The sequence below is a fragment of the Marmota monax genome, unplaced genomic scaffold (genome assembly GCF_021218885.2).
Source record: "Marmota monax isolate L192 unplaced genomic scaffold, Marmota_monax_Labrador192_F-V1.1 WCK01_AAM20220418_F8-fsc00021, whole genome shotgun sequence".
Lineage (NCBI taxonomy): Eukaryota > Metazoa > Chordata > Mammalia > Rodentia > Sciuridae > Marmota > Marmota monax.
In genome coordinates, this window is record NW_026695228.1 from 4,344,499 (window position 1) to 4,359,124 (window position 14,626).

The following is a 14,626-nucleotide window of genomic DNA, read 5'->3' on the forward strand; positions in this document are numbered from 1 at the left end:
AAATAATCAAAGAGGAAAACAAACCATGTTTAGTAACAGAAATAAACAAATATAGCTGGAAGAACAACCCATATCTCAATAATAACCCTAAATGTTAATGGCTTAAACTCACCAATTGAGAGACACAGGCTAGTAGAATGGATCACAAAACAAGACCCAACAATATGCTGCCTACAGGAGACGCATTTGATAGGAAAAGACATACATAGGCTGAAGGTGAAAGGTTGGGAAAAATCATATCACTCATATGGACTTTGGAAGCAAGCAGAAGTGTCCATACTCATATCAAATAAAATAGATTTCAAGCCAAAGTTAATCAAAAGGGATAAAGAGGGACACTACATACTGCTTAAGGGAAACATACACCAACAAGACATAACAATCATAAATATTTATGCCCCAAACAATGGTGCAGCTATGTTTGTCAAACAAACTCTTCTCAAGTTCAAGAGTCTAATAAACCACCATACCATAATCATGGGAGACTTCAACACACCTCTCTCGCCACTGGACAGATCTTCCAAACAAAAGTTGAACAAGGAAACTATAGAACTCAATAACACTATTAACAACCTAGACCTAATTGACATATATAGAGTATACCACCCAACATCAAGCAGTTACACTTTTTTCTCAGCAGCACATGGATCCTTCTCAAAAATAGATCATAAATTATGTCACAGGGCAACTCTTAGACAATATAAAGGAGTAGAGATAATACCATGCATCTTATCTGATCATAATGGAATGAAACTGAAAATCAACGATAAAAGAAGGAAGGAAAAAGAATACATCACTTGGAGAATGAACAATAGGTTACTGAATGATCAATGGGTTATAGAAGACATCAAGGAGGAAATTAAAAAATTCTTAGAGATAAATGAAAACACAGACACAACATATCGGAATCTATGGGACACATTGAAAGCAGTTCTAAGAGGAAAATTCATTGCTTGGAGTTCATTCCTTAAAAAAAGAAAAAACCAACAAATAAATGATCTCATACTTCATCTCAAAATCCTTGAAAAAGAAGAGCAAAACAACAGCAAAAGAAGTAGAAGGCAAGAAATAATGAAAATCAGAGCTGAAATTAATGAAATCGAAACAAAAGAAACAATTGAAAAAATTGACAAAACTAAAAGTTGGTTCTTTGAAAAAATAAACAAAATCGACAGACCCTTAGCCATGCTAGCGAAGAAGAGAGAGAACTCAAATTACTAGCATACAGGATGAAAAAGGCAATATCACAACAGACACTTCAGAAATACAGAAGATAATCAAAAACTATTTTGAATCCTTATACTCCAATAAATTAGAAGATAGTGAAGGCATAGATAAATTTCTTAAGTCATATGATCTGCCCAGATTGAGTCAGGAGGATATAGAAAACCTAAACAGACCAATATCAATTGAGGAGATAGAAGAAACCATAAAAAGACTACCAACTAAGAAAAGCCCAGGTCCCGATGGGTATACAGCAGAATTTTACAAAACCTTTAAAGAAGAACTAATACCAATACTTTTCAAGCTACTTCAGGAAATAGAAAAGGAGGGAGAACTTCCAAATTCATTCTATGAGGCCAACATCACCCTGATACCTAAACCAGACAAAGACACTTCAAAGAAAGAAAACTACAGACCAATATCTCTAATGAACCTAGATGCAAAAATCCTCAATAAAATTCTGGCGAATCGGATACAAAAACATATCAAAAAAAATGTACACCATGATCAAGTAGGATTCATCCCTGGGATGCAAGGCTGGTTCAATATACGGAAATCAATAAATGTTATTCACCACATCAATAGACTTAAAAATAAGAACCATATGATCATCTCGATAGATGCGGAAAAAGCATTCGACAAAGTACAGCATCCCTTTATATTCAAAACTCTAGAAAAACTAGGGATAACAGGAACATACCTCAATATTGTAAAAGCAATCTATGCTAAGCCTCAGGCTAGCATCATTCTGAATGGAGAAAAACTGAAGGCATTCCCTCTAAAATCTGGAACAAGACAGGGATGCCCTCTCTCTCCACTTCTGTTCAACACAGTTCTCGAAACACTGGCCAGAGCAATTAGACAGACGAAAGAAATTAAAGGCATAAAAATAGGAAAAGAAGAAATTAAATTATCACTATTTGCAGATGATATGATTCTATACCTAGCAGACCCAAAAGGCTCTACAAAGAAACTATTAGAGCTAATAAATGAATTCAGCAAAGTGGCAGGATATAAAATCAACACGCATAAATCAAAGGCATTCCTGTATATCAGCGACAAATCCTCTGAAATGGAAATGAGAACAACCACTCCATTCAAAATATCTTCAAAAAAAAATAAAATACTTGGGAATCAACCTAACAAAAGAGGTGAAAGACTTATACAATGAAAACTACAGCTTGATATCAAATCAGAGACGCGCCGTCTGATAGAAGAAAAAGTTGGCTACGATCTACAGTCGGTGGGGTCGGGCTCCAAATTCCTCAATAGGACACCCATAGCACAAAAGTTAATAACTAGAATCAACAAATGGGACTTACTCAAGCTAAAAAGTTTTTTCTCAGCAAAAGAAACAATAAGAGAGGTAAATAGGGAGCCTACATCCTGGGAACAAATCTTTACTCCTCACACTTCAGATAGAGCCCTAATATCCAGAGTATACAAAGAACTCAAAAAATTAGACAATAAGAGAACAAACAACCCAATCAACAAATGGGCCAAGGACCTGAACAGACACTTCTCAGAGGAGGACATACAGTCAATCAACAAGTACATGAAAAAATGCTCACCATCTCTAGCTGTCAGAGAAATGCAAATCAAAACCACCCTAAGATACCATCTCACTCCAGTAATATTGGCAGCCATTATGAAGTCAAACAACAACAAGTGCTGGCGAGGATGTGGGGAAAAGGGTACACTTGTACATTGCTGGTGGGACTGCAGATTGGTGCAGCCAATTTGGAAAGCAGTATGGAGATTTCTTGGAAAGCTGGGAATGGAGCCACCATTTGACCCAGCTATTCCCCTTCTTGGTCTATAAGACCTAAAAAGAGCATGCTACAGGGACACTGCTACATCGATGTTCATAGCAGCACAGTTCACAATAGCAAGACTGTGGAACCAACCTAGATGCCCTTCAATAGACGAATGGATAAAAAAAATGTGGCATTTATACACAATGGAGTATTACTCTGCATTAAAAAATGACAAAATCATAGAATTTACAGGGAAATGGATGGCATTAGAGCAGATTATGCTAAGTGAAGCTAGCCAATCCCTAAAAAACAAGTGCCAAATGTCTTCTTTGATATAAGGAGAGTAACTAAGATCAGAGTAGGGACGAAGAGCAGGAGAAGAAGATTAACATTTAACAGGGATGAGAGGTGGGAGGGAAAGGGAGAGAGAAGGGAAATTGCATGGTAATGGAAGGAGACCCTCAGGGTTATACAGTGGAGGGGGTAGAGAGAGAGGAGGGGAGGGGAGGGGAGAGGTGGGGAGGGGGGAGGGTGGAGGATGGGAAAGGCAGCGGAGCACAACAGACACTAGTATGGCAATATGTAAATCAATGGATGTGTAACTGATGTGATTCTGCAATCTGTGTATGGGGTGAAGGTGGGAGTTCATAACCCACTTGAATCAAAGTGTGGAATATGATATATCAAGAAATTTGTATTGTTTTGAACAACCCACAATAAAAAATTAAAAATAAAAAAAAATAAAATAAGTCATATGTGTAAATAAAATGGAAAGTAAAAATATAAGGATATATTGTATTTAAAAGTTTATTCCAGGTAAGTCTTAAATTCTACTGTCAACTAAATTCAAGACTAATACTGCATTTCAAAGGACAGAATTACTTAATAACACCACACAAAGTCTTATTCTTTCTGCGAATACAAATTAAGGAATGACCCCATCCAATGCTATATTGTTGCTCTGAATACAAATTAAGTAATTGGTCTTGTTGTTTGAATTTGGAATCAAAAAATAGCCTACTGGGCAATCCCTTATGTATTAAGCTCTGTATGTTTATGGCACATCTTTGAGTCACTGCAACGAATTCAACACATAGGGAATTAGGAAATGGATTTGAATAAGGATAAAGTAATGTAGTACTGCCTAGGGACAATGAAAAAATCTGCATAGCATTCAGGGACACTGGGGTTGACTGCTTGTGATTATTTAGCTTCATCAAAGGCAAAGGGGTGCAGAATATGGGACAAATTCCAACCCATTCATGGGACTGCCATGTGTTGTGGTCCCTCCTTGGTATGTTCTGATTAATGCAGGATTTTCCAAGCAAATATTTTTCATGGAACTTGAGCAGATCTTGATGTGTAGGACTCAGAAATCATAACTCCCACAAAAGTTATTCCCTTTTCTCAGTTCTTTCTCAATTCTGATTCTTCCCAGTTTGGGGGAAAAAAATACAACTCAGTCTGGTGCTAATATGCTTCTATCACCTCTCTTAATTAAGAATCCCCTTTGTAACAGAGATAGAAAGAGAGTTAACCAGGAGTGTCAAAGCCTTCTGCAAACAAACAGTTTCTTGCTATAATTTAATAACACTAATTCGTTTGCTGTTCTTATAGTAACCTTCTATTTATGGCAAGTGTTGCTGGCTTTTAAGTTATGGTAGCAACATACAGTTATGTTTTTAAATGAGTTTATTCAAGCCCTACAGGTATTTTGATTTAGAGAAAACTTTTAAATAAATAGTACATGACAGGCAAAACATTTCTAAGATGTGATATGCAAATGATTGAAGCTTGGTTTGTAACAGTGGGTTGGTAGAAAATACCCTGAGCAGGAAGATAGGAAACTTGGTCACATCTAATTCTAACTCTCTCACTAATTATCAGATTGTCCTTGGGCAAGGTGATGAATCTTTCATGCCTCCATCTCCTCATTATCCAATAAATATTGTGAAATTTGCCAAACTACATTTGAAGTGATGATGTGAAGATTAAAATTGATGGATAGTGAAAAACTATAAAAGTTGAAAGTTTTATGTACATAAGGTTTATTATTATGTATCTGAAACATCACTTTTTTTTTTCTTTTTTATTACCCAAGTGCTTGCCCTCAAAAAAAAATGTCCCACAACTATTTAGGAAAAGATAATATTATCTTTTAAATTTTAAAGATAATATTATCTCTTTTTCTAAGATCATGAAATTTACTGGTGGTAGTGATAGTGGCTAGTGTGGGGGTGGAGAGAAAGTGAGATCATGAGTACAGTTAGTTCTACATATATACCATTCCAAAATATTAATCTGTAATTGTTTTTTAAATAAAGAATATATGTTCACTTTTACCCTGGTGCATAGCACACACCTGTTAATCCCAGGAGCTTCTGAGGCTGAGGCAGGAGGATCATGAGTTCAAAATCATCCTCAGCAAAAGCAAGGTGCTAAGCAACTCAGTGAGATCCTATGTCTAAATAAAATACAACAAACGGCTGGGGAATATGTGGCTCAGTGGTCAAGTGCCCTGAGTTCAATCCCAAGTACCCAAAACCAAAAAGGAGTATATATTTATTTTACTATTTTACATAGTGACAAACAGCTTGAAAGTAAATTATGTTTAAAAAAATGAACCCAATAATAGATCTTATTCATCTTAGGTCATAATATTTTAATTAAACCTTATCTGAATATTTAGAGGTATTAAAAATAATGGTATTTTGTTTTGTACCAAAATTGTTTTCGAACCTGAATAAAATATTTGGAATCTTGTTTTTTGTACTTTTTCACTACATTTGAAGTAGCAAATTTTCTATTAGTAGGGTATCATCTCATCACAAAAGATATTTTATTATTACTTAATGCCATTTCCTATAGACTTCAGAGTTTCTTTTCCCAATTTAAATATCTTGTTGATACTTGAATTTAGTTGTTGTTTGTTTAAAATATAATGATCCAATTAAATGTCTGATACATTTTTATATTAATGATTAATCATGTCATCATGGCTATCTTGTGTTTTGACAATACAACTAAGTTTCAACATATGTCCAATTAAATTTGAAATCATTCACATATAAATTAGAGAATATTCATTCATTGAATACTAGCAATTGTGATTTATTTCCCCATTCTATTAAGCAAGGCTTATTTAAGCAGTATTGCTGCTGAATTAGAAATGATAGACATCATGATTTTATTTGCATAGAAATATTCATGCTTGGTCTAGGACAGCAATTCTCAAACTTGAGCAGCTATCAAAATCACCTGGAAGGTTTGTCAAAACCCAGTTTGTTTGACCCTCACTTAGACTTCTAGTTCAATAATTCTAGGTAGGGCCGGAGAATTTGTGTTTCTAACAAACTCCCAGGTGAAGCTAAGGGGGATGCTATGGTTCTGCGACCACATTGTGAGACCCTCTGGTCTAGCAAAAGGCAATAGCAGAGTGAAGAAGCAATGGCTAGATGATAGGCCAAGATATCTGCTCTGGCTTTGAAACTTGTAATCTGTGCCATGTGGACAACTTAGGGATAGATTTTTATCATCCATAAAATGGTAATTTATTTTTTGAGACTATTGAGTGAAATAATGCGCATAACTGCTAAGAACAATACCTCAAAGGCAATCCCGATAATTAGAGGTGATGATAATTAGACTGCAAATAGTAACAATAGTGGCTGGAAAACAATCCAGTAGCACCATGCCCCATCTGTTGTAACACTTTCTTGGGTTTTAATTATCTGTGGTCAACCACAGTCTAAAAAATAGTAAATGGAAAATTCTAGAATTAAGTTCATAATAATTAATTAATAAAGTTTAAAGTGCAATCACAATGAAATCTTTTTCTATCCTGCCTTATCCTGTCTCTCTGTCCAGTGTATCCATGCTGTATATGCTACTCACTCTCATTAGTGGCTGTCTCAGTTATCAGATCAACTTTGGCAATATTTAGTAGTTTGTTCTACTAAATAATGGCCTCAATGCACAAGAATGAGTAGTGATGCTGATAATTTGAATATATCAAAAAGAAGCTGTAAAATGCTTTATTTATTTGAAAAGATGAAAGACTATAACTTAAGAAAAATAAATCCTATGATGATGTTGCATAGATCTAGAATAAGAATAAATATTTTATCCATGAATCCAAGAATTTTTGAAGAAAGAAATAGAAATTCGTTGCTAATTTTGCTATTGTACTTCAAACTACAAAAGTTAAGCCACAGTTTAGGCTAGAAATGTGCTTCAGTGGTAAAGCACTTGTCTGACATGTTTGAGGCCCAAAATTTTATCCTCTGCAACACATACAAAAAAAGGAAAAATATTAAATTATAGAGTTCAATGACATCTGTGGCTTCAGGCATCCCTTGGTGGATTGGTGGTCTTAGAATAAATCCCCTGTGGATAAGGAAGGGCTACACTATCCCTATTTACCTTAGTTCAATCATTCCTCTTTTCTGAGGATACACAGAGAGCTTGACTTTCAATGATGACATTATTTCTATGAAAAACTTTCTGCGTAAAAAAAGGGACTTCAGTAAAAAGAAATAATACTCTTGGTGAAAGTTACTTTCAAGAGTGGATTGGAGATTAGAATCTAGATTGCAGTTTAAGCAGGGATCTCTTCACTTGGGAGATGATTCTTAATATTCAGAACTTACTGCATTTGTTTCTTTCCTTCCCTTAGCAACAAGAACAAGATCCAACAAATCTGTACATCTCGAATCTGCCCATTTCTATGGATGAGCAGGAGCTTGAGAATATGCTGAAGCCCTTCGGACATGTCATCTCCACAAGAATACTGAGAGATGCTAACGGAGTCAGCAGAGGTGTTGGCTTTGCCAGGTAAAAGGCTCGCTCTGTATGTACCCTGTCTTTCCTCATTGTTCCTTTTAATTCCAGTCCATTCTAACACTAGGGCTTTAAGCAATAGAATATGTAAAATCAGATTTTGAAAAGTAGCTTATCAAATCTGTGGGTATCTCTGTGTCTTTGGTTACACAAAAATACACTGGGCTTAATAAAATATATACATAGAATGTGCTTATGTAACTGGAGTCATAATGATATGTATACCCAGTTCAAAGTCTTCTCTATGTATTTAGATCAACCAAATCAGATGGTGCCAATTCTGGTCAGGTATCATAAATACCCAGTTTGTACAGTGTGCAAACCCTTTGAGTGTTTTTACACTGATTTCTGTAGAAGAGAGGTGTTGGATTTCTCAGTTAGGAGAAGAGAGAAGAGAGGAAATATTTAGAGAAACACCAATTGTTGGGAAGTCCCAAGGAACCCAGAAATAAAAGGTAAGGTCAAGGAGGTATTTGCATTTAAGAGGCACCGGCTGTGTGTTTTTGATATTTTTGGCAGAACAGGAAAAAAAAAAATTGTATTTCTTTCATTGTTGGAAAAGAAAGAATAGTTTTCATTTTAAGTTGAAGGGAATGTTTACAAAAGAGGATCTCAGCCAGAAACGAAGTTAAAATGATCATACCTGCTGTGCTTTCATGAAAAACAAAGCCAAAGAAACCACAAGGAAAAGGAAAATGCTGAATGACAAAAAGGGAAATTAAAATCGGCATATCCATGGCTTGGTGTGTTTCTGTATGTGTCTCCAACTGACTTCATAGGGATGGGTATTCTGTGCCATCAGGAATCTGGGATGTTGCAGACAGATGTGTCCACCTAGGGTGCACCCCGTCATCACTGGGAGAACCATTGCAAACCAAGCTCAAGGCTACATTGGAAGATAACAAATGTAATGAAAATGTTAATTGATCTCTGACTTGACTTGAGCTCATGGGCCATATCTCAGAATTCTTTTTATTTTTGTTGATGTTCTACATGTAGTAGACCAGTAGATGTATGCTAGGGATGTGTGCTTGAAAGTTAGAAGAAAGATAAGCAGAATGAATCTCTCCCAAAGTGAATATATGTAGAAGCATTCAGGCTTCCAGAATACTGATGACTGTTGACTTCATAGTAGAGACAGAGCAAATGACACTCTTGGGTATCTGAGTTTTGCCAGTGTAGTCATTTTTGGATAGTGTACAACCTTCTCTCAGAGGCCAGTACAATGTGGGAGTTCACCAAGTGACTGCTATGTTTGGTTTTACACAGCATGCACATTCCTTTGGTTCTTCCCCCATCGCCTGCCCTCCCCAAACTCTCTAATAAATCAGCTTCTCCTTTACTTGTACTTCAGCTGAGAAATAAATGTATTTCAAATTCACCAAGAGAATACAGTTTCTGACATCTATTGTGATTTTTTTTTCTCTTTTTTGGGTACAATGCATAATAGTTTGCTTGGGCTGTCATAACAAAATACTGCAGACTGAGTAGCTTAAATAAGCAATTTTATTTTCTCATGATTCTGGAGGCTGGATGTCAGAGGTCAAGATATCTTCAGGGTTGCTTCTTACAAAGCCTACTCTGATTTGCCAATGGCTGTCTTTTCCCCACATGCATACGGTCTTTCTTCTGTACCTATCTGTGTCCTGCCCTCCTCTTCTTCTAAGGGCACAGTCACACAGAATGGGGCCTCATTTGAACTGAATTTCCTCTTTAAAGGTCCTGTCTCCAGATACATTCACATTCTGAGATACTGAGGGTTAGAACTTGGGGGTGGTGCAACTCAAACTATAACTCAAAGATTGAGAATTTATTTCTCTCTTTTTAGTTTGTTCTAATTGTTATACATGACAGTAGAATGCATTTTGATTATGCCATACATAAATGAGTATAACTGCCATTCTGACTACAGTGAGATGAAATCTTAGAGTAGTTTTGATTTCCATTTCTCTAATTACTAGAGATGTGCATTTACTTCTCTTTTGCCAATCTTTGCTGTACAATTTGATTTTGCTTTAAGTGAAGCTTGTTCTTATAAAGTCCAGAGCCAAGTAATATATGTCATGAGATCAAAGCAGAAATTATGGTGTATGATGTCATGAAAAGAGTAAAACATACAAAGTTATTTTTCTTTAGGAATGGAAGAAGGGTGGAAATATTAAGTTGATATTCTATCCCTGCTCTGGAGGTAGCCTCTTTCTCCTCCAGTGTATTTTGCATGTAGAAGTCACAGAGAGCCCTTAAAAATTAAAATCTGATTATGTCAGGGTCCTGATGACAGTGCTTCAATTCAGCCTGGGTGATGTCATTTGCAACCTTTCCACATCATCCCTGGCCTCACTCACATCTCAACTCTTAGGTATCCACTTGAATGTTTTTATTCAAAGAGTACTTCATTGGCCTCCAACCCCAGACTGCAAACAGCATTAGTTGCCTTTGTTACAGCTCATATAAAATTTTTGCTTGTTTATCTTTCTCAAAAATCTATCATAGTTGCAATGAATTTGCTATTTAATTTTGTCTTTACCCACTGGATTGCCTATGTGATTCTTTAAGTCAGGATTCCTTTTTCATTGTTGGATGGATGGATGGACAGTTAGGTGGGTGGTGGATTTCATAATTACCATTCTATCAAGTTCCTGAATAGAGAAGCTGAAAGGAGCTTTGGAGATGAATTATCTGTCACATTCCTCTACTGAAACTTAGAACTCTGTGCTCTAAATCATGGATTTCCCAATTGCAGAAAGTGGCAAGTGGATTGAAAAGGAAAACGTAGGTTCAAGTCACACCAATGATTTCTTAGGCCTTAGAAATGAAAAAGAAAATGCGAGTCTGCTTCTCTCTCTTGTAAAAAGTCAGGAAATTGACAAGATGAGTATTTCATTCACCATGCATCTTCGCCTGTAAATTCAGAGGAGCAAGATCTCATATGATTAACCTAACTTGATGAAGTGAGAAAATAATTTTAGCCCTACCATATGTAGATAGATCTGCCCAAATTCCTACTTCATCGACATTTGTTCTGCATTTTCTGTAACAAAGCTATTGTTTAACTAAGTTGATTTTTCACAACCTAACCCTTACACAGTGCTACTCCCCTTTAAAATATGGTCCCCTTTCCTTTTTTACTCAATCCTTCTCATCTAGAACTACACCTCCGAACCACAAACCAGACAAGATGATTTAAGCCTTGATTTTTCTCGATTGTCTCCAGGATGGTACCTACCAAGTGAGAGAAGTTACTGGCTTCCATGCAGATGTCTTGGGACAGTAGTTCTTCAAGGATGGTTCTCAGATCAGCAGTTTCAGTATTATCTCAGGACTTTTTAGAAAATTTTCATCACTGATCTCCTGAAGCATCAGCCTGGTGATAGGGTGGACAGCAGTGGGGAATCAGTATTCACAAATACTTCAGGTAGTGGTGGTGCTTGTGGAAATTTGAGGAACATTGCCTTAGCTCATTAGAACCTATTGTCTTGATCATATGGGAGGTCTGAAAAATCTCAGACTGTCGAGCCTCACTCTTGGAGTTTCCAATGCAGTAGGTGTGGGGTGCCACCCAATTATTGAACTTCTAATAAGTTTCTGGGTGATGCTGCCACTGCGATACGGGACCCAGACTTTGAGAGCTGTTGCTCCATGGTCACCAGTTCTGCCGATGGAAGTGCTTCCTATTGATGGCTGTATCATACCACAAGTCACTTTCTCAGAATGTTCCACTCATGACTCTGTCTCCTGTCCCATTCCTCAGGGCTAGAGACCATGCTTTATTCTTCATTATATCTTTCGTAGGACCTAGAATGTTTTCTCACATATAAATGGTCTTCAGTAAATTATTGATGGTTAAATGAACTCTCTTTAAGTTTCTCTTTTTGTTTGTTTTGACTATAGAAAAATGAAGAATAAAAGGAGAGAAAATTATGGACATGAATAGAGAAGGCAGAATATCAAATACCATCAACATATGATGCCAATGATTAGCCAGTTCTAAGCCAAGGAGTACTAGAATGTTAGAGAAAACTACAGTGGCATCAGCTCAACTTGTACTGGTTGATAACTTTCTTCCTCTAACTATTCACAGTGCCACATTATTAGAAAAATATGTTTATTCATTTGGGAGAACAGCTAGCCTATAAATGGGTCTAGTAAATTATTGTACGTGTCTATTGAATTTATGATTATCACAATTGATAAAACCTGAATCATTCTTTCAGCAGGCTTCCTTTTGAATGTTACCATTGGTCACTTCTCACCACCAGATGTGGTCCTTCATTCATGTACCAGAGATCCTGAAATTACTTTGACTGGAAAGAAAACCCCCATTATTATTTTACTTCCAAGCTATACATTAATCTTCTTTGATTACCATCTCTTCAAAGTAAAAGGAGAATCTTCATTTTATATTTAAAATACTGAACCTCAAAGCATCAATTTGAATGCCAGTTGGGCACAGAGACAGCACAATTACAGGCTTTTCAAGGTTCCAGAAGCACTAGATAGTGTCTGAAATGACATTTTATTTTTATGGATTTTTTTTTCTTTTTCTTTTTTCTCTCACTCTCTTGTAAGTTAAAACAATATGGTAAGATACACCATTCTCCAGGCAGCAATTTACTTCGAAGTCATAAACCTCTAAAAACAGAAGTTTATGGTGGGAATGCTGACAGTGGGCTCCACTCCTGCAGCGCCAGTGGGTGCCAGCAGACTACCTTGCCTGTGAGGGTGAGGAGCAGGGTGTAAATCAGCCAGAGTCTGCAGAGACATGGGTGTATGTTCATGTTATCCATTTCCCATTCCCAGCAACATGAGACCATTTGTCCAGCAAAAATCACACTGAAAGAGCCTTATGAGAGGCCAGTAAAGAATGACCCAGGGAGGAGAAGGGATGGGAGTGAGCATTCACATTTAATCCAGCTTCAACATCTGGAAACATAGAACCTCTTTAAGAAATGCATTTACTGTCCCCTGGTGAGCTAAAGAGCGTGAGAGACCACTGAACACAGAGACCTTTGTGTTTTGTAGGGTTCCCCCCCCCCTTCAGTACACTTAATTCGATTCTCATGGAGCTTTGTTTAAACGACTTTTAACATATGGGTGGTCTTGTGTTCCACATCTCTCTCTGACCCAGCAAGTTTTCTAAAAAAAAAAAAAAAAAAAAAAAATCACTGCAGTTCTTCTTTCTTTTCACTAAATAAAAGAATTAGTGGTGGTTACAGGCAGACTAATGCTAGCATGATTATTAAAAATTGGTAGAAAAACCAGGTTCAAATAATTTTTGCATTTTCTATTAATATCTTTGAATATCATTAACATTTTTCGACATGTGGTCTACTGCCTAATACTTCTTGGCCCTGTCTTCTCCCACTTCCAGAAACATAATGAGAACACTGAATCAGAATAAGCATAATAAAAATATAGGAATTTTTAAAATTATTAAACAAATGCTAAATAGTAGGTAAATATATGATTTTTTTAAGGGGATCATATCTATCAAATTTTGTTTTTACTGTTTGGATTGTATCTACCTTGAGTCCATTATTGTGTTAAAAATTCCTCTCTTGCAGTTTGGCAGTTCTTTTCCCATTACTATCTCAAACACATAGATCCAGGAAATCAAATGTGACCAAAGAAAATCTCTCAAGTGTAAATTTGGTGATTAGCAATCTCCAAACTACAGCTGTGTTTGCAAAACAGGTTACCTTTGTATTTGCTGAGGTTGAAAAGGATAAGACCATGTTTCTTTCTTTCTTCCCTATTTTTCCCCCTTTGGAATTTTAATCCCTCTTTTAGTTGCCTGCAAATGCAATCTGCAGGAGAGGATGTTCCAGGTACCCCCTTCAGCTCCTTCTTCTCTGTTTTCTGTGTGCCTCTTTTTACTTTCACCTATTTCTTCTCATTACCTGCTTGTCTTTCTATTACCATCAGAAAGCCATGACCATGCCTGGGGAAAGCAGAACATCCTCTTTACTACTCAGAGCCCTAGATTTCAAAACCCAAACCAACCAGCCAGCCTGAATTAAATAGTATTAAATAATTTGTTACTCTGAAATAACCTGGACTCAAGTCTTTTTCTAGAGACGGGGAACAACATATTCATTGCTTTTTTTTTTATTATTTTAAATTGGACATATCTATGTTCCAAAAATTGCCCTTTGTGGAATGAGAAGAAAGTTCTGAAAAATCATTTACCCAGATGAGACTGAATTTGGTAAACTGAATTTCCAGATTGAAAATCTTGGCCATTCAACATGCTCAGGACCTGCAGGGTCTCTGTGCCCTGTACCTGTTCTAAGCACAAAGCATGGAAGGAAGTTTTGGAGAATCCAGAGGCTACGGGGGTTTAAAACAAGTAGTCTGCTTCTGGCCCACAGAGAAGAATGATTTGGAAACATAGCCCAATATCTTTTAGATTGTAAGTTTGAGTCAGCTTCTGTAGTATGTTTCCTACGTGCTCACCTTTCTGTGAGTTGGTGCAACCCATTTGTTCTCTACATTTCTGTGATTAAGAACATAGTTCTTTCAGAGATTGAAAATAGCTTATGACTTAGTTCAGTACCTCTTACCAGATTTTGGGCCAGTTATTTAAATATCCTGAGCCTTTTCCTGATAGATAAAATGCACTTATTTCTTCACTCATTTATTTGTCATCCAATAATATGTCTTGGTCCCTTCTAAATGCCAGTTACTGTTCTAGATACAGCAATATAGAGATGTACACAAAGAGAAAATGTCTGCTTTCGTGAAATTATGCTCTGTTGGATTAGGGAGATGTCAATAAATTTATAATAAACAAATAATCAATATCA

General features: G+C 36.5%; 1 protein-coding gene across 11 annotated transcripts in view; it reads left to right on the forward strand.

The window, feature by feature from the left end:
• Window positions 1–14,626, forward strand: part of Rbms3 (RNA binding motif single stranded interacting protein 3) — a 1,321,467-nt gene that overhangs the window by 1,058,486 nt on the left and 248,355 nt on the right. For all 11 annotated transcript variants that reach the window (XM_058576560.1, XM_058576562.1, XM_058576563.1 and 8 more), the window contains one exon: window positions 7,657–7,814. In XM_058576560.1, coding sequence (XP_058432543.1) covers window positions 7,657–7,814 — 158 coding nt within the window. The remainder of the gene's footprint in view (window positions 1–7,656; window positions 7,815–14,626) is intronic.